We start from the raw sequence: 22367 nt of genomic DNA, 5'->3' as shown, positions 1-22367 counted from the left end.
TTAATTATAATTTAAATTGATTAAGTTGAAAATTTTAAGTTTGAATTATAATTTTTAAGCTTGAATTGTAATTTAAATGAATCAACCCCACTAATTCATTGAGTTTTCTACTTTAATTTTAAAATTTAAAATAAATAAATAAACTTTCTCAACCCGCGGGCCAACCCAAGCCTGCCGCGGGCCAACCCACGCGGGTTGCGAGCCTAGGCGGGCTAACCCATCTTAAAATGGGTTAATAAAATTTCAACCCAATCCGCCTAAATTACTTGGCAGGACGGGCCAATCCGTCGGACTTAACCCAAATTGACAGCTATAGACATAAGCAATAGTTGTGTGGACATGGCAAGTTGACTTAGAATACGGGTCGTGCCAAGGAGTATCATCAATTACAGAAATATATTTTGCCCATAAAACTAAAGACTCGCTTCCACATTTCATAAACACTATATTATCATTATTTATTGCAAGACAAAAAAAGAAGATAAAAATACAGAGGGAAAAACATGCATCAATTTTCAGTCACTACTCCATCTTTCTAAACATCAAATAGCTTCTACTCTTATATGAAATCTCTCGTGATGAAAACAATGAATAACAAATCGTAGAAGATAAAATGATATTTATATATAAATTTTATTCTATCATTGAGATGTACACAATTAAATGGTTGTGAATAAAAAATGTAAAAGAGCTAAACTTAATTAAAAGATAAGAGAGTTAAAATTAGAAAGATGGCATAAAACAATTTGAATATATAAATATGTGATATTGATTAACTAGTTTACTAGCTTAAATCAATTTTAATCTTAAATAATAGTTTGTGTTTGAACTTAAAATTAATATGAAATAATTTGCAAATCTTAAACCGTATAAGTTCTACAAACCGATAAGAACTTCAATAATTAGAAATACAAATAAATCAGGATCTAGTTTCAACGAATCATGGTTTAATATATTAATTACGAAAAATAGCGATAAAGAATCTGATTTGGAGAGACATTGTCTTTGTCCTGCAACGTCGACTACTCAATCTCTGTAGCAGAAGATGAAGCGGAAGCAAGAGGGTGATCTTCCAAGGGAATTAGGATGACGACGTCGTAACTCCTTCGACAATGGGAAACGAAGGTGAGATGTCAATTCCACTAAATCCTCAAGGACCAAACCTGTATATAATAGTAATTCAATCCGTTATCAACCCATAGATAATAACGGAATAGATTGACCTATTCTATATATTTAATCCTTATCCGATAATACCGAAACAGACTAACAGATTCAACATTTAATCCATATCCAATAATACCAAAATAGACTAACGGATTCTACATATTTAATCCACATCCAATCTAACGGATTCTACATATTTAATCCACATCCAATAATCCAAAACCTAATAAATCTTAATTAGATCACTTAAATAGGTTCGGTTCGTATCCGCATATACAATTACAATTAAGCCCACTTTAAGAGATTAAATCCATACGAGATTAAATCCAACAATCTCTCACTTGGGCTACATGTGATGTGTATATGATATACGATTATTATTTCAGTTGATATCAAGCTCTATAGGTACAAAAATACCCCTGTAATAATCTAGTCCATTAACTTCATTGGTACAACACTAAAGAGGTCATGACTACTATATATGTTTGTAACAAGCCCTAAAAATAATCACAATACCAATGTCATTAATGACATAGATCAAGATGTGGATATGTAGTATAGAAATTACATGAAATATGATTAGTACATGTCAATTTTCAATTGGCCCTAATGACCCAAAAGGGTCTGATCATATTTGCATATACTTTATGCTAAACTGCAACAACAAATCATGATCCAAACCTTATGATTACTAAAAGAATCTGTATCATATTTACAAATATTAAATGTTAAACTACAGTAGTAAATTATGATATTTTATTTCAGAGTTGTCAAACAAACATATGAATCCCCATTAATATGTTAAACTTTAAGTATGTACAATAATCAAAATAAAATATTTATTTTTATTAACAAATATAGGGCAATAAAATATATATAGATTCTCACTAGATGATTCTTCTTTCATAAGAAGAATTCTCATATCCACAACATGCACATGAAACACCTTGGGCACTAAGCCCTTGGTGAGTGGATATGCCAACATAAAATTTGTACTGATATGTTCTATCATCACTTGACGACTCTGAACTCTTTCTTTAACCACTAGAAATTTGATGTCAATTTGCTTGGACTTTGACGAACTGCAATTGTTCTTGGCATAAAGTTTTACAATTTTATTATCACAGTTGTCCTTAATATGTCATCGACATATAGGACAAGTACAACAACTTGCTCCCACTAAACTTGACATATATGCATTGATTAACAGAGTTTTCTCTAAATCCAAATGAAATAACCACTTGATCAAATTTTCGATACCATTGACAGGACGCCTGTTTTAAACTATAGATGGACTTCTTTAATATACATACTAGGTGTTTTGAATCTTCAAACTCAAAGTTCTCTAGTTGCACCATATATATAAACTCCTCAATATCTCCATTGAGAAATGCAGCCTTTACGTCCATCTGATGTAGTTCTAAATCAAAATGAACTACAAGTGTCATGATTATCCTAAGAGAGTCTTTCGTTGACACAGATGAGAAAGTCTCCTTGTAATCAATATTTTTCTTTTGAGTGAATCCCTTGGAAACAAGACGAGCCTTATACTTTTTGACATTGCCCCTTGTATCCCGCTTGGTTTTAAATATCCACTTACAACTAATGAGTTTTGTACCTTTGGGCAATTCGATAAGTTTCTAAACGTCATTGTCTGCCATAGATTTTAACTCTTCTTGCATGGCGTTAATCTACCTTTCAGGATTAGGACATTTTTTGACTTCTTAGAAAGATATAGGATCACTTTCTAACCCAATGTCAAACTCGTCCTCTTGGAGATAAATATAATTACGAGACATCGTGTATCTCCGTTCCCTCGTAGATCGCTTTAAAGGCACTTGTTCTTGAGGTGATTAAGGTATTTGCTCATCAATATGCAGCAATACTTAAATTTGAGTGGAGTGATCTTCCAACTACATTGGTGATGTCACGAGAATATCTTGATTCACTACTCCCATCTGGATGTGCAATACCTATGATGTGTGATATGATAATCATACCGCTACTTATTACACTAGTGACTATAGGAGGATTGTTTACACTTTTCTCAAAAAGTATTTCTCTAACTTTATCACTCCCACTGTCCTCAATGAATTTGGCAATTTCCGTTTCGAAGAAGGATATATTAGATGGATCATAAAATTTATACCATTTAGACTTTTCAGAATAACCGAAAAATTACAACTCACAGTTTAATTAATATCAAGAACATATAAATAAGTATAGATAGTAAAATATGCAAATAAAATATATAAATAGATTATTTATAAGATACCAAATACAATATTATATTTTACTCTTTAGACTAAAATATAATTTGTTAGCGGTACTTTCTAATATAACTCAAACTTTAGTAGATCACATAATGAGCCTTCCTTTGGGCCGACCCATTATACACATAATTTGACACTTTATATAAGTTATATATTAGTCCATAACTTACATCAACTTTAATCAGCCACGCAATATGTCTTTCTTTGGACTAACATATTTTATGCACAATCTGAACAAAATAAATTTATTCTATAGTTGTAAGCTACCATGAACATATATCTACCATAAAAGTAATTTTATTTTGGGTCAATTACTTTTAGCATAGACATAGGTTTACCGACATAAAATGCACTAAACCTATTTAATATATCTTCCTTTGAGTCGTCACAATAGTTCAATTTAGTAATATGTATGTAGATAGACCCTAGGAACTTTAACTGAACAGATAAACACTTAATCAACCTTAATAACTTAAAACATTAGACTTATCAATCGATTGATATCATATGACAATCAATTGGTATCACTCAATCGATTTGAAAGCCTACTATATGCGACTTCAGGATCATCAATCGATTGATGATGAGTGTCAATCAATCGATCTCGCTAATTGATGACAAACTCTTATGTGTTTAACATCTAACTCATCAATCGATTGTTGATTCTTAGCAATTGATTGGTGATCACTATGTTATATTTGAGAGGTGTCCTAAGGTAATCGTCTTATGGTTGTATTATTTATTTATTTAATAATAAATAAAATTCACTAATTAAGTGCATATTTTTATGTGTTTGATTGGATCTTAAACTTATTTACTGAATGTCCGCAATACGATTCATAGCATGAGAGAATTTCTAATTGGATTACAACTTATGAGTATCTCTACATGTGCAATTATGAATGTATTGAAATTATCTCTAATCGATGAATTGACGAACGTGGACGTCATCGATTCTGTTGAGACTAGCACATTTAAACTCCTTGATTTGACAAACAGTTGTTCTCACTGACTGGAGACATTGGCTGGTGATTAGAGGATGCATTGAAGACAAGGAACTACGATGTCGATGGTCGATATTTTTGAGTAGCTTTCTTTATCTTAGGATTAGAGAGTAGCCGATATTGAACTAATAATTGTGATTTCTATCTTTTATATATACATGTTAGATTCTTGATTTAATCCAGTATGCTTCATTTAGTTGCGTAATGTTTGCATGATTAATGTTTAAGGTAGTGTTTCCTCTTGGAATGTTCGAAAGTGAACCTTGATCTCATATCTAGCATTTAAACATGCATTGTAATTGATAAAGATTAGGGGAAGGACCTAACATGAACTTTAATCTCGGATCTATAAATTGAACTTGAGGATCTGTCTATAAAAGTAATTCAAACTCTCTCAAGGCTTACATGAGATGTCATAGAGCATAAAGGGCTTGTCCTGATTCGGCCTCACGAAGTAAGGGACATCGGTCTAGGGGATCATAGGACATCGTGATAGGAACCTCCCTAGTATGACTATCATGAAAATAGGAATCATGTTTGGACAAACACATCTGTAGTTTTCTTTCTTTTCTTCTTCCCATAGACACATCGATTATCTTAGGACAACCCCCTTCGAACAAATCTATCATTGAGATAAGAGAAAGAATCACAACTTAAATTGTCAATAATTCATTGTGGTGAAGAAATTCTAGTATAGTCTTTAGATTTGATTTTATTGTCTTTCATTCAGTTTCCATAGTTCTTTTTCACAATAAATTCTCATATTCGATTCGTCTAGATATTCTATTTTGCACATAGATTAGTACTCAACATCACGATCCCAGAGAACAATAATTTTATTACTTGATAATACCGTATAATGCAAAAGACATTCTTCTTTTTTTCAGCTCAAGCCCTTCTCTCGAAGAAGATAATCTTTTCTTGAGCATTGTACTGACTTAACTATCGAATAGGTTATGCTGACAATGTTGGTTACCCGTTGACGGATGTTAATTTGCATATTAGAGAGCGTAAAGGACTTGTCCTAATTTGGCCTGATGAAGTAAGGGGCATCTATCTAGGGGATCGTGAGGCATCGTGATAGGAGTCTCCCTAGTACAGCTACCACAAAAATAGAAATTTTGTTTGGACAAACACATCTGTGGTTTTCTTTCTTTTCTTCTTCCCATAGATACGTCAATTATCTTAGGACAACCCCCTTTGAGCAAATCTATCATTGAGATAAGAGAAAGAATCACAACTTAAATTGTCAATAATTCATTATGATGAAGAAATTCTATTATAGTCTTTAGATTTGATTTTTTTTCATCGCCTTTTATTCAATTTTCTGAGTTCTTCTTCACAATAAATTCTCATATTCGATTCGTCTAGATAATCTATTTTGCACATAGATTAGTACTCAACATCACGATCCCAAAGAATAATAATTTTATTACTTGATAATACCGTGTAATGCAGAAGGCGTTCTTTTTTTTTCGGCTCAAGCCCTTCTCTTGAAGAAGACAATCTTTCCTTGAGCATTGAACTGACTTAACCATCAGATAGGTTATGTCGACAATGCTGGTTACCCATGGACGGGGGTTGATTTCCATTTTAGAGTCTGGATCGGAGGTAAGAAATCAAAGATTTTACCAATGTGACCCAAAATAGATGGTGTGATCGAGCAAGAAGCCCGGAGCTAACGGAAAGAAAGATTCAACCCGCATCCCATGCCAAGACGTGCCCCCTTGCAGCCTCGAGCTATACCCAATCATGATATCTCAACTATCACTGTCTATAAAATACTCCCGTATATTTCCAAAGGTTCACATTCTTATGCACTCAAAGAGTGTCTTTTGTATTCCTTCAACTTTCACACACGTGTGACTGAAGTATCCGAGAGACTTTGTCGAACAACTTCAAATTTCAATGCTCTTTAATGCTTTCTCTAGCATGCGTAGGTTGGACATCTGCTGTTAGGACCAGATGATCTTCCCCTCAGCCGCCTCCACTTTATGATCTATCCTTTGTCTCATCATTTCAACATTTCCAACTCAATGGTAGATTTCTACCGCATTAGATGTTTCAATAGTGTTAGAATAAAATTTGTGTACGTAACCGATGTCACTTGTCAGATAGCCAACATATGCAACTTCTTGTTATTGTCTTCTTTTAATTTTTATTTCCAAAGATCGAGTAGCCACCACACATGGTGGATTTAAATCCACGCTTTCCTTCTCTCTCTTTTTTGTTGCATTGCATAATTTTAGCACTGCCTTTGTGACATGTTTGCTTGTGCAATGAGCTCCACATAAAATGCTTTGCACTTTAGATTCCATAATAAAGGACTGAAAGCATCAAATAGAAAGCATTGTTTCGATGCATATGTTTAAAAAGGACAAACATTATGTGAAGAACAACCCAAACCACACGATTCCACAGAAAAATCATCAACAGAAAATCATCAATAAACCGAACGACCTACTTTGATTTAGTTTCAGCTGTTCATATGCCTCCTTAATAAAGGGTGCTTCCCAGGATTTCTAGATAAAAGGCTCTTTTCGTTTAATTATTTCCAATTAAAGATTTGTACTATTTGTGTCACCAATTCCTATGTTTTCCTTTGGCACTACTTTACTTCATCAAAGATGCCAAAAAATAAAATAAAAAAATCTTTATTTTAGTGCTAGCTTTTGATCTACCTGAGATGAAAAACCATGATGTTGTTACTAAAATATTATATCTGTATATGTAATTTGCAATAGTTTCTTCTATTTATTTATTTATTTCTAGCTTCTGATTAACATAAATGCAAGTTTCAAGAAAGAATTGCAAATTATATATACGGATATAATATTTTAGTAACAACATTTGTTCTTCATCAAAGATCCTGTTTCATTTTAGTGCTTTTCTGAGGGTAACCATTCACTCAAGCAGGATCATCCATTTGTAGGACAGCAGCAAAGAAAGTTAAATTTAAAACCTAAAAAAACTTGTAAATGAAGATAATCTACGATAATGCATCTTTAATATATGAGAAACTATTTTATTGAGCACAGATCCATCAAAATAAATAAATAAATAAACACAAGCCAGATTAGAAAAAGAAAATTGACCATAGTTTGATATGCTAGCTTCATTTTTTTCCCATTTTTTTATATTTAAGTTTTGTTAAGAATTCCTCAATATTCAATTAGTTTAAATGGAGGAATTTAGCGTCTTGTCCCAAGTTAGGACATTTAGAGTATTGATTCTAATCTATGAGTTGGGTTTTAAATAATGATGGAGAATCAGATCTTATATATAGGAGATTATTGACACCTACATTTATTCTAACATAGTGGATTATGACAATAACAATTAAATCCACTAAATGAGGTCGGCAACATAGTAAACTATGAGTTGATAAAAAAAACTTTAAGTTTGGATGTTTTGAATTACTATCAATTTTGGTGTAAATATTTTAGGTGCCTGATTAGCAACAAGTTGATAGATTAATACTGTCATTTGAGATTATAACAATACTCTTGCCAAACTAAGAGTAAAAATGTAGCAAGACTTGATCAGACACATATTAAGTACTTATCCATCAAACTATAAATCTCTGTTATAACATAATAGTTGAAGTGTCTTATCCCAAGTGGTAAGCATGGAGACATGTGTTGCTTGAGGTTTCGAGTTCGAATCCTCTTAGCAACATGTATTTGTTGACTGAGGTGTTGTGCGATTCAAGTCTTAACAACATGTATTTGTTGGCTGAGGTGCTGTTGAGGCAATATGCTCTTATTAACATAGTGGTACCGTGCCTCCAAAAATTCTTTTAGGGGGTTTTCTGATATGGGTCGTTTTGACGGTGAGACCGATCACTATAAAAAGTTTATCCACTACAGTTTTAAGTCCCCGGGGCCATGGTGCTGCGGTAGGACATCCAGGTTGTCACCCAATGGGGATCGCAATTAAAGGATGCTGGACATCTGGGTTGGCCGCTGCGTGCGCTTCCCGATTTACCTTGGTGATCAGTGGAAAAGTTCCGTGGGGCCGGGCCGATCACCTCAGGGATTGAGCTAATACGACTAACTAATATTATCATTTTTTTTTTGTTACAACATAACAAAATGGACATTGGTGGGCCAGGTTAATGTGTAGGCTTGAGTTTGTAAGCCCACATATAAATACTAATTGGACCTGAAGTAGTAGACCTGTTACATATGTTTGAGATAACCAAGTGGGGAAACTAGCTTTTGTATGTTTTAACATGAAAAAATGTGTGTTAAAGAAACCTCAAATCTTCAAATAGAAGTGTTTTCCACCTAAACACTTTAGCATTTTGGCCTGTGTTAAACTTTTTCTTAGACTTTAGTATGGCATCAAAGTTCAACCCTTATCTCTAAAAATATTGAATCAAAAGGGATGGGTATATTAAAGGAGAGTAAAATGTAAAAAGAAAGGATAAATATAAAATCTACCTTAGGGGGCTTTTGGTTGGGGGTTATCATTGATAATATTGGTTATCTGTCCAAAGCTATCAACCATAACCTTATTTGGTTAAAGTTATGATCGATTCCCAAGTAATACAATATCACCACCATATTAGCAAATGGGTTATAACTCGGTAATATGATTACCTTAGCAGTTAAGATTTTCTACCATTCCAGAGGTTAACGACATTTTTTTCTATTATTAACCTTCAATTTTAAAACTTAATTCATTGAAATATATTATGAAACCTAATTGAAACTAAGTTAATTAATTTAAAATTTTATGTATTTAAAATAAATAATTTATTTTAAATTTTAAAAAATAAAATTAATATATTATATTTATTAATTTAATAAATTATTTTATTAGAATAATTATTTTAATGTATTATTTTATTAAAATATATATAAATTTATGTTAAATTTAAAAAATAAAACTAATTAATAAATGATGTTTATTAATTTAATAAATTATTTTATTAAAATAATTATTTTAATGAATTATTTTATTAAAACAAAATTAATGAATTATATTTATTAATTTAATCAATTATTTATTAAAATAATTATTTTAATGAATTATTTTTTTAAATATATATAAATTTATTTTAATTTTTTTTAAAAAAATTAATGAATTATATTTATTAATTCAATGAAGTATTTTTTAAATAAATATTTTAAAAAATTATTTTATTAAAAAATTATATAAATTTATGTTAAATTTAAAAAAATAAAATTAATAAATGATGTTTATTAATTTAATAAATTATTTTATTAAAATAATTATTTTAAAAATAAAAGTAAACAAATTATATTTATTAATTTAATGAATTATTTTATTAAAATAATTTTTTAATGAAATATTTTTTAATATATATATAAATTTATTTTAAATTTTAAAAAAGAAAATTAATGAATTATATTTATTAATTTAATAAATTATTTTATTAAAATAATTATTTTAATGAATTATTTTATTAAAAAATATATATGAATTTATGTTAAATTTAAAAAAAATAAAATTAATAAATGATGTTTATTAATTTAATAAATTATTCTATTAAACTAATTATTTTAATGAATTATTTTATTAAAATAAAATTAATGAATTATATTTATTAATTAAAAAATAATTTATTAAAATAATTATTTTAATAAATTATTTTTTAAAATATATATAAATTTATTTTAAATTTTAAAAAATAAAATTAATAAATTATATTTATTAATATAGTGAATTATTTTATTAAAATAATTATTTTAATAAATTATTTTATTAAAAATATATAAATTTATTTTAAATTTTAAAAAATTATAAATAAATTATATTTATTTTTGATATATTATTAATTAATTATCATTATTAATATTATTAATTTAATTTAATTTATTTGAATTAAGGGTAATATAGTAAATATTAAACTGGTTATATTTTATTTCCTCCAAATAAATCACATAACCAAGGTTATATATGATAACTTAAACCTAACACACCCTTAGTCCTATTAACAATGAGTAAAATGTTAGGATCGTTAAAATATACCTAAATTTAAATACTAAGTGTCTTAACCGTTTAGATTTGATTAAATTTTATTTTAGACTTCAATAATGCTTATGTGGCAAATTGAGAGCACCTAATGTGCCTCCGGGATATAGCTGAGTTGATTACGATGGAGCAGACTTGCAGAAGAGGACAAGGGTTCGAATCTCGATGAAACCGAACAATACCTCCTTCATCTGGCAGTATGTCCTGTTTGGCCCCCCAGTTCACTGAGCTTTGGGAGTGTGACTGGGGACGACGAGTGCGGACAGTGATGGATATTTTGATTGTGTTGATTGATGCATATTACATGCATTTATTGGTAGGATTATTACATAGTATACTTTATTCATATGATTGTGGCTGTTGCACTTGGTTGCTATGATTACTTGGAGCTTGGAGATCCGGCCGACTGCATCCATCTCACTTCAGGGGTTTATGTTAAGGTTTGTATGGTTTGTAGTTGGGTTTGAGTATAGATTCTGTATTTCATGGACATGGACTGTAGTATGTTGGTTTTGCATTTGTCGTTATTCATTTTATCGGAGTTACGTTATTTCTGCTACGTAAACTTACTTTTATTGGTTGGTATGCATGTGATAGTGGTTATGTGGCCGTGTAGGCCTTATAATTGCATTTGTTGTGTGTGTTGTGAGTTTGTTGGACGTGTTGTCCTTATTCCGGCCGTATGTGGTCGTGTATATTTGCATGTATTTTAGGAAAGGTCATTGTTACAGGGGAGATGTTGCCGAATTTTTTCGGACGGCTTCTCGGGATGTAACAATTTAATGTTACAAGGTGACGAATTCCACCTTTTACAAAAAGAGCACCTAATGTATATATAAACATCAAAAAGGTTCTCACCTAAGCAGCTTTATATTTTCAATTGGATTTGATTGTATCTTAAGCTTTATTTTACCAAACTAAATGAAAGAAATATACCTATAAAACTTTTTATCTCATTGAGAAACATGCAAAGTTGCCAACATTCTCATATTGCAAACTGTAGCATAGACTCATATTGCAAACTGTAGCAAAGTAGACTATCAAGATTTGCAAAAGCCTAGAAAACATATGAGATTAAAAAAAAAAACTAGTGATAAAGAAAAGAGTAACCAACCGTGATCATTTTTTGTGAAATGAGATATCGAAAGTTCAATATGGGAGAAATTTGCCTTCTTTATCGACCACTCCATCTTGATCCCCATAATCGATACTTAGCTCCGTCAGCGGAGGAATATTTTCCATTGCAAACACCATCAAGTGAGGACGCGATTGATAGTTGTGATCATACAGCACAGGTTGGACAAACGCGTTCGGGATCTTACTGTGGCAAAGGTAGCACCCGACGTTCCTTGCGCGCGAGAGGTCCAGGCCGAAGCCCGACCAAGGAACGGCAGCAGAAATCTTCGGCAGACTTTTATCCGGGAAGACCTCCGAGATGTCCCCCCATTCCGCCCATCTGGGCGGGAATTGGCTCGGCCAAACCAGCTGGTGGGTGGAGTTCGTCGCCTCCCCGTCGATGGGGAGCACGTCGCCGCTGAATTCACAGATAAATGCGCCGGCGCGGATAGCGTCCAGCGACCGCACGCCCCAGCCAATCCACAGGGACCGGAACACCTCGAGTTTGTAGCGGAGCCCCTTCTGACTCACCCTGTTAGGGCATCTACCTGAGCAAGGGCAGGATGGGCCGCATTCGTAGATCATCGGCATCCCGCGCTGGAGGATTCCATGCAGGTCGTAGGGCATTGCTCCTCCATTTTTCTGTATGCATTCGCAGTCTAATGAACAAACGCCCGAACAGCTGCAGCCCATTTTCTTGATGGAGCTCCGGCAAACCAGGGCATTCTTGGGTAAGTAAGGGCGGGAGCGATACTCGAAGAACAGAGGCTCGTTGTCGCCGTCGATGTCGTTGAACAATCGCACGGGGTTTGCACCCTCGGCGCCGCCGGAGATGTCCCAAGATAAGTAGCCATTAGGATGTTTCCGCGCCCTGAGCTCCTCCGCGAGCTTAAAGACGGAGCTCCCCATGGGCGGCTGGCCTTCCGCCCGGCGGAAGTGGTACTTGTACGCGGAGAAGCCGGACTTGGAGTTGTCGATCCAGAAGTCTTGCAGGGTGTAGAGGCCGTCGTAGACGTAGACTTTGCCGGTGGGGCTGTTGTCGTAGGGGAAGCCGCGGATGACACGGACCTTCATATCTTTGTGCTTGTTGTATAGAAGAGCAAGGTTTCCAGCTCGGAGATTCTGATCGGCGTTCAGGCGAGTGTGACCGCGCTGCTTGCCGCCTTGACCGGTGTAGATAAGCTCGTTGCCGTTGTCCACATCGTCCTCGTAGCCGCCGGAGACAATGATGCTGGTCACAATGGGATCACCAATGGACGAAACGGCAACAGGGACATAATCGATGCCGCCCTGGGGGATGCCATGAAGCCCCACGACCTGCAGCTCCGACCGGTAGAAGAACACATCTCCGATCAACAACCCAGGGATATCTCCAACGATGCGGTAGTCTCGGTGAAGCCACATGCCGTGATCCTTCATCGCCCGCGCCGCCTTGAGGTCGGGGCGGGTCGCACCGCTCCCGGAGACACGAAGGTAGTGCGTGCGCAACGAGTCGAACAAGATGCGAGCGTGGCGGACGGCGAGGCGGCAACCGACCCAATCATCTGTAGGAGAAGAACAAGAGGCAGTGATCAACTCACCAGAGCGATTCTTGGCGGCAATGGAGGACGTCAGTATCGGCTCTCCGGAGACGACCGATACCAGCGTCATCGGGGCGAGGTTCGACTTCTTGGCGACGGAACGCTTGATGCGTCTGTCGTCGAGGGCGGCGAGAGCTGAGGAGCAGACGGCGTCAGGGGAGCCGACGCAACGAAGCGGCCGTGGTGATTTTCCGGCGGAGTGAAGGTGGATGCGTTGGCGAACGCGGCGGCGGTCGACGGAGTCCACAGCGGCAGTGGACAAATCGGATCTACGGTTTTTGGTGTGAGGCAGAGGCACTCCGCCATCGGCGATGTTGGAGGAGGAGAAAGACGTCCGTGGAGGACGAGGAGAGGCAGTGACCAACTCGCCAGAGCGATTCTTGGCGGCAATGGAGGACGTCAGTATCGGCTCTCCGGAGACAACCGATACCAGCGTCATCGGGGCAAGGTTCGACTTCTTTTCGACGGAACGCTTGATGCGTCTGTCGTCGAGGGCGGCGAGAGCTGAGGAGTAGACGGCGTCAGGGGAGCCGACGCAACGAAGCGGCCGTGGTGATTTTCCGGCGGAGTGAAGGTGGATGCGTTGGCGAACGCGGCGGCGGTCGACGGAGTCCACAGCGGCAGTGGACAAATCGGATCTACGGTTTTTGGTGTGAGGTAGAGGCACTCCGCCATCGGCGATGTTGGAGGAGGAGAAAGACGTCCGTGGAGGACGAGGAAACTCCTTGATCTCTCCCTCCTCCAACCCGTCGCTGCCATCTTCGGAGGGGACTTGGTCTTCGTGATGCACTCCGGCCGGGCGCATCGGCGGAGGCACTCTGTCATAGGCGATGTTGGTGGAGGAGAAAGACGTCCGTGGAGGACGAGGAGATTCCTTGATCTCTCCCTCCTCCAACCCGTCGCTGCCATCTTCGGAGGGGGCTTGGTCTTCGTGATGCACTCCGGCCAGGCGCATCGGCGGCAGTGAGACTGTGAGAGCAGGGAAGAGAAATCGTCGCCTTGGAAGTTTAACTACGCTTAACTCAACGGCAATTACTTTCATATTTAAAATCTTTAAAACGTCTCAAAAGCACTGTTCCATTTTTAAAAAAATAAAAAAAATAAACCTCGTAATAAAATATAGGATGAAATTAATATTGAAGGATATGATTACATCCAAAAAGTCATAATATATATATATACTACATTCTCCTGGTATGGTTTGTTTTTTTTGCATTATTGGAGGGACAGTCTTTTGAACAGTATGCATAGCAGACTTCGTACAGCTAAAACAGGAAAGAATGCCATTCAGGAAGAGACCAGTGGAAGAAGCTGTTAAAGAGAAAGTTGATGAATCCATTCTAATTAGTTAATAATATTGTTAATTAAATTTTAATATTTGTCTAACTTTTAAATACCTATTAGAGTTATTCCTCCAAAAGATTTTTTTTGTTTGCTAGTTCTCATTATTGACTAAATGATTAAGAAGAAAATATCGAGACGTTTTAAAAAGAATTAAATTAGAGCATTTAGTCAATAATGAGAACTAGCAAACAAAAAAAATCTTTTGGAGGAATAACTCTAATAGGTATTTAAAAGTTAGACAAATATTAAAATTTAATTAACAATATTATTAACTAATTAGAATGGATTCAACAACTTTCTCTTTAACAGCTTCTTCCACTGGTCTCTTCCTGAATGGCATTGTTTTCCTGTTTCAGCTGTACGAAGTCTGTTATGCATACTGTTCAAAAAGACTGTCCCTCCAATAATGCAAAAAAAAACAAACCATACCAGGAGAATGCAGTTAGGGTTTAGTAGCTGTTGATACAGCTGTAAAATAAATTCAATTATATATAAATACCTCCACTAACTCTAAAGTAGTATTTCGTGTGAGAGAAGAAAGGAGAGACGGTTGGCATCTCCCCGACAGGGACGGACACGACCTTCGGGCTTTCTGACGGATTAAGGATATCCGTTTCCACGAATCTTTATCTAATATTTTATTTTATTTTTGGAATGCAATTGAATTGAAATTTATTAAAATAAATAAAAATTAAATTTTGATAAAGTCTAAATAATACTCTGTCAGTAATAGTTAATTGTAACTTTTTAATTTATATTTTTATAGATAATTATAGAATAAATCGTTGAAGTGATGAATTATAAAAATAAAAAAAATAAATCTGAAAAATAAATAAATGGACAAAAAAAATCTCTTGTAATTCTGTCAGTCGGTTGATTTTTTTCCCTTCCTCCTCTTTTCTCTCTCCTTTTCTTTTTCAAATTTTCTCATAAGAATTTTTTTTCCAAATTAAAATTTCTTTTCTTCTTCAATCCAATCCACACCTAACCTAAGTTAATAGATTTGTTTTCAAGCGGTGACGACGACTCTTGAAGGTCAAACCGCGAAGGGTGACAAAAAGCAGGAGTTAGGGCATTTGAACACCACTAGTATAATTTGAAATTACAAGCATAGGGTGTTGCATTTAATTTCTTAAAAGTAGATTTAATTATAATTTATATATACAAATACGAACCAAACACATTTAAGTAATCTAACTAAAGTTTATCAGGTTTAGGATTATTGATGTAGATTAAATATGTAAAATCCGTTAATCCGTTCCGGTATTATTGGATATTGATTAAATTTGTTGAATATGTTAATCTGTTCTGGTATTATCGGATATGGATTAAATATATAGAATAAGTCAATATGTTCTGTTATTATCTATGGGTTGATAACGGATAAGATTTATATATAAGGGTTTGGTCCCTGAGGGTTTAAGGTTAATTGACATTTTGACTTTATTTTCCATTGATGAAGGTTTTGCGGCGCAGTTATCCTAATTTTCTTGGAAGATCTTCCTTTCGCTTCTGCTTCATTTTCTTCCACAAGGATCAAGTAGTTAACGTTGCAGGACAAGGATAATGACCCTCCAAACAGGTTCCTTATCGTTATTTATATATTTTAATATGTTAGGCCATGTTATTCATTGAAATTAGATCTTTGTTCTTGTATTTTCAATTACCCAAGTTCTTATTCAGTTTATAGAACTTATGTGGCTTATGATTTACAAGTTCTTTCAATTGGTATCAATGCCAGGTTACGTTTCTTCGTATTCATAGTTTGCAAAATCACATTTTTGTGCGATTGATGGCAAGCTTGTTCCAAAACTGATTATGAATAGGTTGAATTAGGATTACTCCCAATTTATTATACGGTTCATAATTGAAAGGAACAATAACAATTTTTTATATATTATTATTATTATTTTAATTTTTTTAGAAAATTGAAAATAATGGAAAACCCTAATCGGCGATTCACGCCGATGGCTTCTCACGGGATTCGGGATCAATAGCCCTGACCGCAAACCCTAATCACGTGATGGTCGCACAACGCTCTCCTGTCTTGTGATTGACACTCTTCTCCCACGCGATCGGTGGCAACGACGCTCCGCCCTCCCCTCACACGATCGCTGACGACGACGCTTCACTCTCCTCTCCCATGAACGGCAAGCGACGGCGCTGAATCCTCCTCCGGCGGTACACGACCTACGCTGCCATGAGGAGCAAAGCCGGAGACGCTCGGCCTTAGGTGCGCGATCAGGGGAGATGGGGTGGGCCTCGATTTTCGTGTGAAGTGCGCGATCGGGAAGAGTTTCCACGTGAAAGAGTGAAGAGGAGTCGAACCCTAAACCGTGATCGGAAGCCAAACCCTAATCGTGCTCTTCTCCCACACGATCGGCGATGAGTCACGTGAAGACGAGGGAAGCGGCGCGCGATCAGAGATGAAGCTTGGCTTCGATTTCTGCATGGAGAAGAGGAAGCGCACGCGATGTTTCTTTAGGGTTCGATAGGCTGGTTTTGGGCTTAGGCCCAAATTTCCTGGCCGATCACGTTGCATGAAGGAGAGAAAGGGATGCTATGATTTAAGAGAGGATTTAATTGTAATATCTTTTCCTAATTCCTTTCTCCATTCTCCCGCGAACAAAATCCAAAAAGGAGGTTGTCGAGTTGGATTAGATTTTGACTTATCCACTCGGTTAAAGTTTTTTAAGATTTTCTTAGGTCTATCTACACACGTGTTACTAAATTGAATTATTGTGTCGGCCCAAAGGAAGGCATATTAGCTAGGTTTAGTGCATTTTATGTCGATAGACTTATGTCTATGCTAAAAGTAATTGACCCAAAGGAAAATTACTTTTATGTTAGATATATGTTTAAGATAACTTACAATTATAGAATAAATTTATTTTGTTCAAATAATGCACAAAATATGTCAGCCCAAAGGAAGACATATTGTATGGCTGATTAAGATTAATGTAAGTTATGAATAAATAAATAACTCATATAAAGTATCAAATTATGCGCATAATGAGTCGACCCAAAGGAAAGCTCATTATGTGGCCAATTAAAGTTTGAGTTATATTAGAGAGTACCGCTAACAAATTACATTTTAGTCCAAAGAGTAAAATGCAATGTTGTACTTGGTATCTTATAAAGAGTTCATTTATATGCTTTATTTGCATATTTTATTACTTATATATGTTATTGGCATAAATTAAATCGTGAACTTATATTATTTTCTCCCTTTTATTGTTTCAGTGCAATCAGTAACTGTTAGTCTTAATCACATCCCCACTTTAATTGGTTCCCGAGGTCCGAGTAAGAAACGAAAAAGGATCATTAATAAAGGAAAGGGAAAACAAACTGCAGATTTTGAATTTCTAAACTTTGTTAGTTCAGAAGTCAATTTAGCTATTATATTTGCTGACACTTGGTGGATAGATACCGGTGCTATTACTCATATAAGTGTCACTATGCAGGGTTGTTTTAGGAGCCGTCTTCCACTTGATGGCAAAAGATACATCTATACGAGAAACGAAAAAAGGCTAAAGTCGAGTCGATTAGTATTTTTAGACTTTATTTTGGAATCAATATTTTTTTAAATTTAGAAAATACATTTATTGTACCGTCTTTTTGACGGAATTTAATTTTAATTTTTTATTTGGATAAATTAGGTTATTCTTGTTCATTCAGAAATGAAATTTTTAGTATTTTCTATAATTCAACATTGGTTGGCAATGGTTTGCTGGTTGATAAGCTTTATAAATTAAATACCATAACTCCTATGGATGACAACGTAATTATGCATAGTATCAGTACAAAACGTAAATTGACTAATGAATTCCTCTATGTTGTGGCATAGGCGTTTAGGACATATATCCAAACAACGATGCTTTTAGTTTATCAATAATTATCTCTAAAAATATATTGATTTTCATCTTAAAATAGACTTCAAATTTTTGAGATTTGACAAATGTATGAGGTCTTTAAACACCTTATAACTCTTATCAAAGAAAAGTTAGGAAAACTTAAGAGAAAAATAATTTGAGATTTTAGCGAATTAGAATTTTTACATGAGGTCATTTCTATAAAATTACATTTCTTACTTTCAAATTTAAAAATTACATCCCTTACCTTCAAATTTAAAATTTTATAGAAAAACAAGCTTCCAAATAAGGTTTTGTTAGGCTTAAATTGTGGTCTAACAAAAGTTTCATTAGTCTAGATTGAAAACCTAATTTCATAAGTTGTTGTTGGTGGTGCAATCACACCCCATGCATGAGCTTTACATATTTATTTTGATGTTGGATGATATTTAAAATAAGGCAAATTGTATAGTCTCATATGATTGCCAAGTATGTAGGAGTAATCGACTTGATATAAAAGATGCAAGGGAATGTAATCCAATAAGGTTAAAGGTCTAGAAAACTAAGCTTTTGAGATAAAAATTTTAAGACAGTGATAAAATTCATCTCAAATATTATGTAATTAAGATAGTAATTCTAAGTGTCTTAAAATTTTATATTGAGACATTAAATTTAAGACAGTATTTAAAATGTTATCTCAAATTCAACTAAATAAGACACCTAATAAAGACGGTTAAAGATATAATTATATAAGACATTTAAATAAGACGATAAAAAAATATTTGTCTCAAATTATCTTAATTATGTCCAAAAAAAAAAACAAAACCACACACATATATAAGTATTTAGATAAATATAAATGAATATTTAAAAATTAATAAAAATTTAAAATCGTTGTTCTTTACTTTTATAAAATCATTTTAAATATATTTATAAATTAATAAATGATTAAAAAATCTCTTTAGATAAATATAAATTAATATTTATAAATTAATACAAATCTAAACATTTAATAAATGTTTATAAATTAATAAATGAATAAAAATATTAATTTATTTATAAATTTATATACATATATAATTTAAACATTTGTCTCGTTTATATAATTTAAACATTTATAAACGAGACAAATGTTTATAAACGAGATAAAGATTAATTCATTTATTAATTTATAAATATAAAAATATTTATAAAAATATATAAATTTATATATATAAATATATAAATTAATATATATAAATTTATAAATTTATAAAAATTTATCTCGTTTATAAATGTTTTTATATTTATAAATTAATAAATGAATAAAAATTTTCTTTATATAAATATAAATAAATATTTATATAATTTATAAAAATTTCACCGTCTTAACCAATGTTTTAATTAAATATTTTCACCACCTCAATAAAAATTATATTAATTATAATTAAATATTTTTACCCTAATTCGTCCTCAACACATCCCGTCGCCGCCTCAACAAATCCCGTCGCCGCTCCTTTCTCGCACCGCTACGTAGGCCTTCCGACGGCTCTCCGCTAGGAAGCTCGTTGTCGGGATCTAGCGCCTACGGGCTATAGATTCCGCTAGGGGAGTCTGCGGTGGCAGGGGAGAAGGCTGGCGAGCTCGTGTAGGTCTTGAGGTATGATAGTATTATGAACCTCGCCCCCTTTGTGATTTTGTTTTTAGGGTTTTTTTTCACTGTACGACATTTTGACAGCATTCTTGTGTTAATATTGTTACTCATCATTGGTTAGATTGTTCGCAACCTTCAATCATCCCTTCATGACCTCATAGAAAAAGTTTTTTTTTAAAAAAAAAGTTCGCATGAACATGCGTGATCTCTCTCACATTAAGAGTGCTTCAGCTGTTAATTTAGCAATCTGTTCTTGTTATGTAATTGTTCTTATTCACTTCCAATTTATGATCTACATGTATACAATCGTGGCAATTGATCTGTAAGTGGTGATAAACTACAATGTCACTGACCACTAAACTTGATTACTCATTTCTCTGCTCCTTGCATTTGTCTCTGCAGTCAGGCTGTGGTCGCCAACAAGTTCAGTTGCTTTACAATCCCCTAACCACTGGAATCCATACTAATAAGAGCAAGAAGCATGAGTTTGCCAGTCCAGTCTCCGTCTTAAGTCCAAAATACAGTGACATCCACAAGGTTACACTTCCGCATTATAAATTTGCTCGACTCCTTGGGTTTTCTTCTCGTATCGATTGTAATTATGGTTGCTTCATGTTCAGCAGTTTTCTAGTTTTCCAAGTTCTGCACTGGAGAAGGCAACTAAATGGGACCCCGGGAGCTCAATGACAAATACATTCTACAGTCACTTGAAGCTTCTTGAAGAGAAGCAAATCTGGAAGCACCCACCTAAGATGAGCAATTCTGAAGCTGACACTCATCTTCTATCTTTTGCAGGCACTGAATACTGACAATTCTGAAGTTAGAGCTTTAGCGCATTGGAGAGAGCTTCTAGAAAAGGTATTGTTCTTTCATTAGTTAAAATTTAATTGTATTTGTAAGTGTTATCCATGTAGTAAGAAGTAACTTTTATTCGGTTATATAATGATACAATTGTCAAAAGCATACAACTTATTTTTCATAAATGTATAAATCTAACAAACTACTTTTTCTTTTATGAATGATTATTTTTATCAGTAAACTGTTCCTCAATAAAGATCAGTGATATGGAAAAAAGTTGGATTGATTCAAAGAATAGGAATTTAGAAGAATATAGGAAAAAAGTTGATGAATTTTTAGAGTTTGCTTACAAAGACAAGACTGAAGATAGTAGAATTTATTGTCCATGTTGTGATTGCAAGAATCATTATTTTGTCTCTAAGGCACAGATGCTAAGATGCATATTATTGTTAGAGGCTTTTATAACAAATATAGAGTTTGGGTTTTTACCATGGGGAAATTTACAATTCTCAACAAACAACCTCATCTTTTGGAGGTACAAGTAATATGGATACAGATGATAATATGGTTAGTCATGTAAGATTTTGTTGTTAATCTGCATATATGTCTCACATTGAATCAATTATTTTTGAGTAAATGGATTCTTTATATTTTTATAGATTATAAAACATCTTTATCTCTAAAAAGAGTTTTTTTTTAATGTTCAGGATTCTGATGAAGAAGGATCATAGAAGTTATCTCCAGATCATGAAGAGTTGTTTTTTTGGCTTTCTCTTGTGTAATTTTGGAATAGTAGTTTTTTGCTTATCAAATTAATGATGGATATGTATACATTTCTATTATTGGATAAATGTCGGCATGAAACCTTTTATTTTGAAATGACAATTCAATAATTCTGATCTAGATTAATTTGTATAGTAAATATTTATTAATTTTCGTCACAAATGGTGTATCTAACAAATGAAAACATTAGGGACAGTAATTTACTGTCTTTACTTTTATTTGAGACGGCATATTACCATCTCAATCTGGTGTCTCTAGTTTTTTCACAGGATAAGACATAACATTTGAGATAAAAAAATAACTGTCTTAAATATTTTTGAGACAATTTAACAACTGTCTCATCACCGTCTTAAATCGCATTTGAGACAGTGCAATTGTCTCAATATTCTTTTGAGACGCTTGTATTGGGGACGACTATATTACCGTCTCATCACCGTCTCAAAAACATTTTGAGACAGCAAATTTATAATTTAAGACAGATTTTGTTGTGTCTCAAAAGCCCAGTTTTCTAGTAGTGTATTAAGCAATGAATACACAGAGACGAGACAGCTTCGGGCATGAAAAGTTCAAAAAAATAGGAGATTTCACTGGTACAAGGAATGAAAGAAAATATATGTGGAACGAGGGTAAAAAGAGTTAGGTGAATCTTATTCATTAAAATGAATGAGAAATAGTGCAGGAATCGACTGATATATATATCTTAACGGTTGTATAAAGGATAGAATTCACAATCTCGGATGGTCTGAGGGGTGCAACAACAATGTGCAATCGATTGATATGATAATACCAATAAATTGCCATAGAGAAACCAAGGT

At 34.0% G+C, this 22367-nt stretch overlaps 1 protein-coding gene and 1 non-coding gene across 2 annotated transcripts; one reads left to right on the top strand and one right to left on the bottom strand.

Annotated features, from left to right (window-relative positions):
• Nucleotides 1-11596: 11596 nt before the first annotated feature.
• LOC141826574 (histone-lysine N-methyltransferase family member SUVH9-like) lies at nucleotides 11597-14098 on the bottom strand. The gene has a single exon (XM_074713835.1). It carries the CDS (start codon nucleotides 14096-14098, stop codon nucleotides 11597-11599), a length of 2502 nt encoding a protein of 833 aa, XP_074569936.1.
• Nucleotides 14099-15014: 916 nt separating this feature from the next.
• LOC141814701 (U6atac minor spliceosomal RNA) lies at nucleotides 15015-15129 on the top strand. Its single transcript, XR_012600513.1, has one exon. It is a non-coding gene; the product is annotated as a U6atac minor spliceosomal RNA (small nuclear RNA).
• The last annotated feature ends 7238 nt before the right edge of the window (nucleotides 15130-22367 follow it).

The sequence above is a fragment of the Curcuma longa genome, chromosome 1 (genome assembly GCF_044706935.1).
Source record: "Curcuma longa cultivar G26 ecotype Majalengka, Jawa Barat chromosome 1, ITB_CL_G26_1.1, whole genome shotgun sequence".
Classification (NCBI taxonomy): domain Eukaryota; kingdom Viridiplantae; phylum Streptophyta; class Magnoliopsida; order Zingiberales; family Zingiberaceae; genus Curcuma; species Curcuma longa.
Note: the sequence above shows the minus strand (reverse complement) of the source record. Positions and strands in the feature narration are given on the sequence as shown.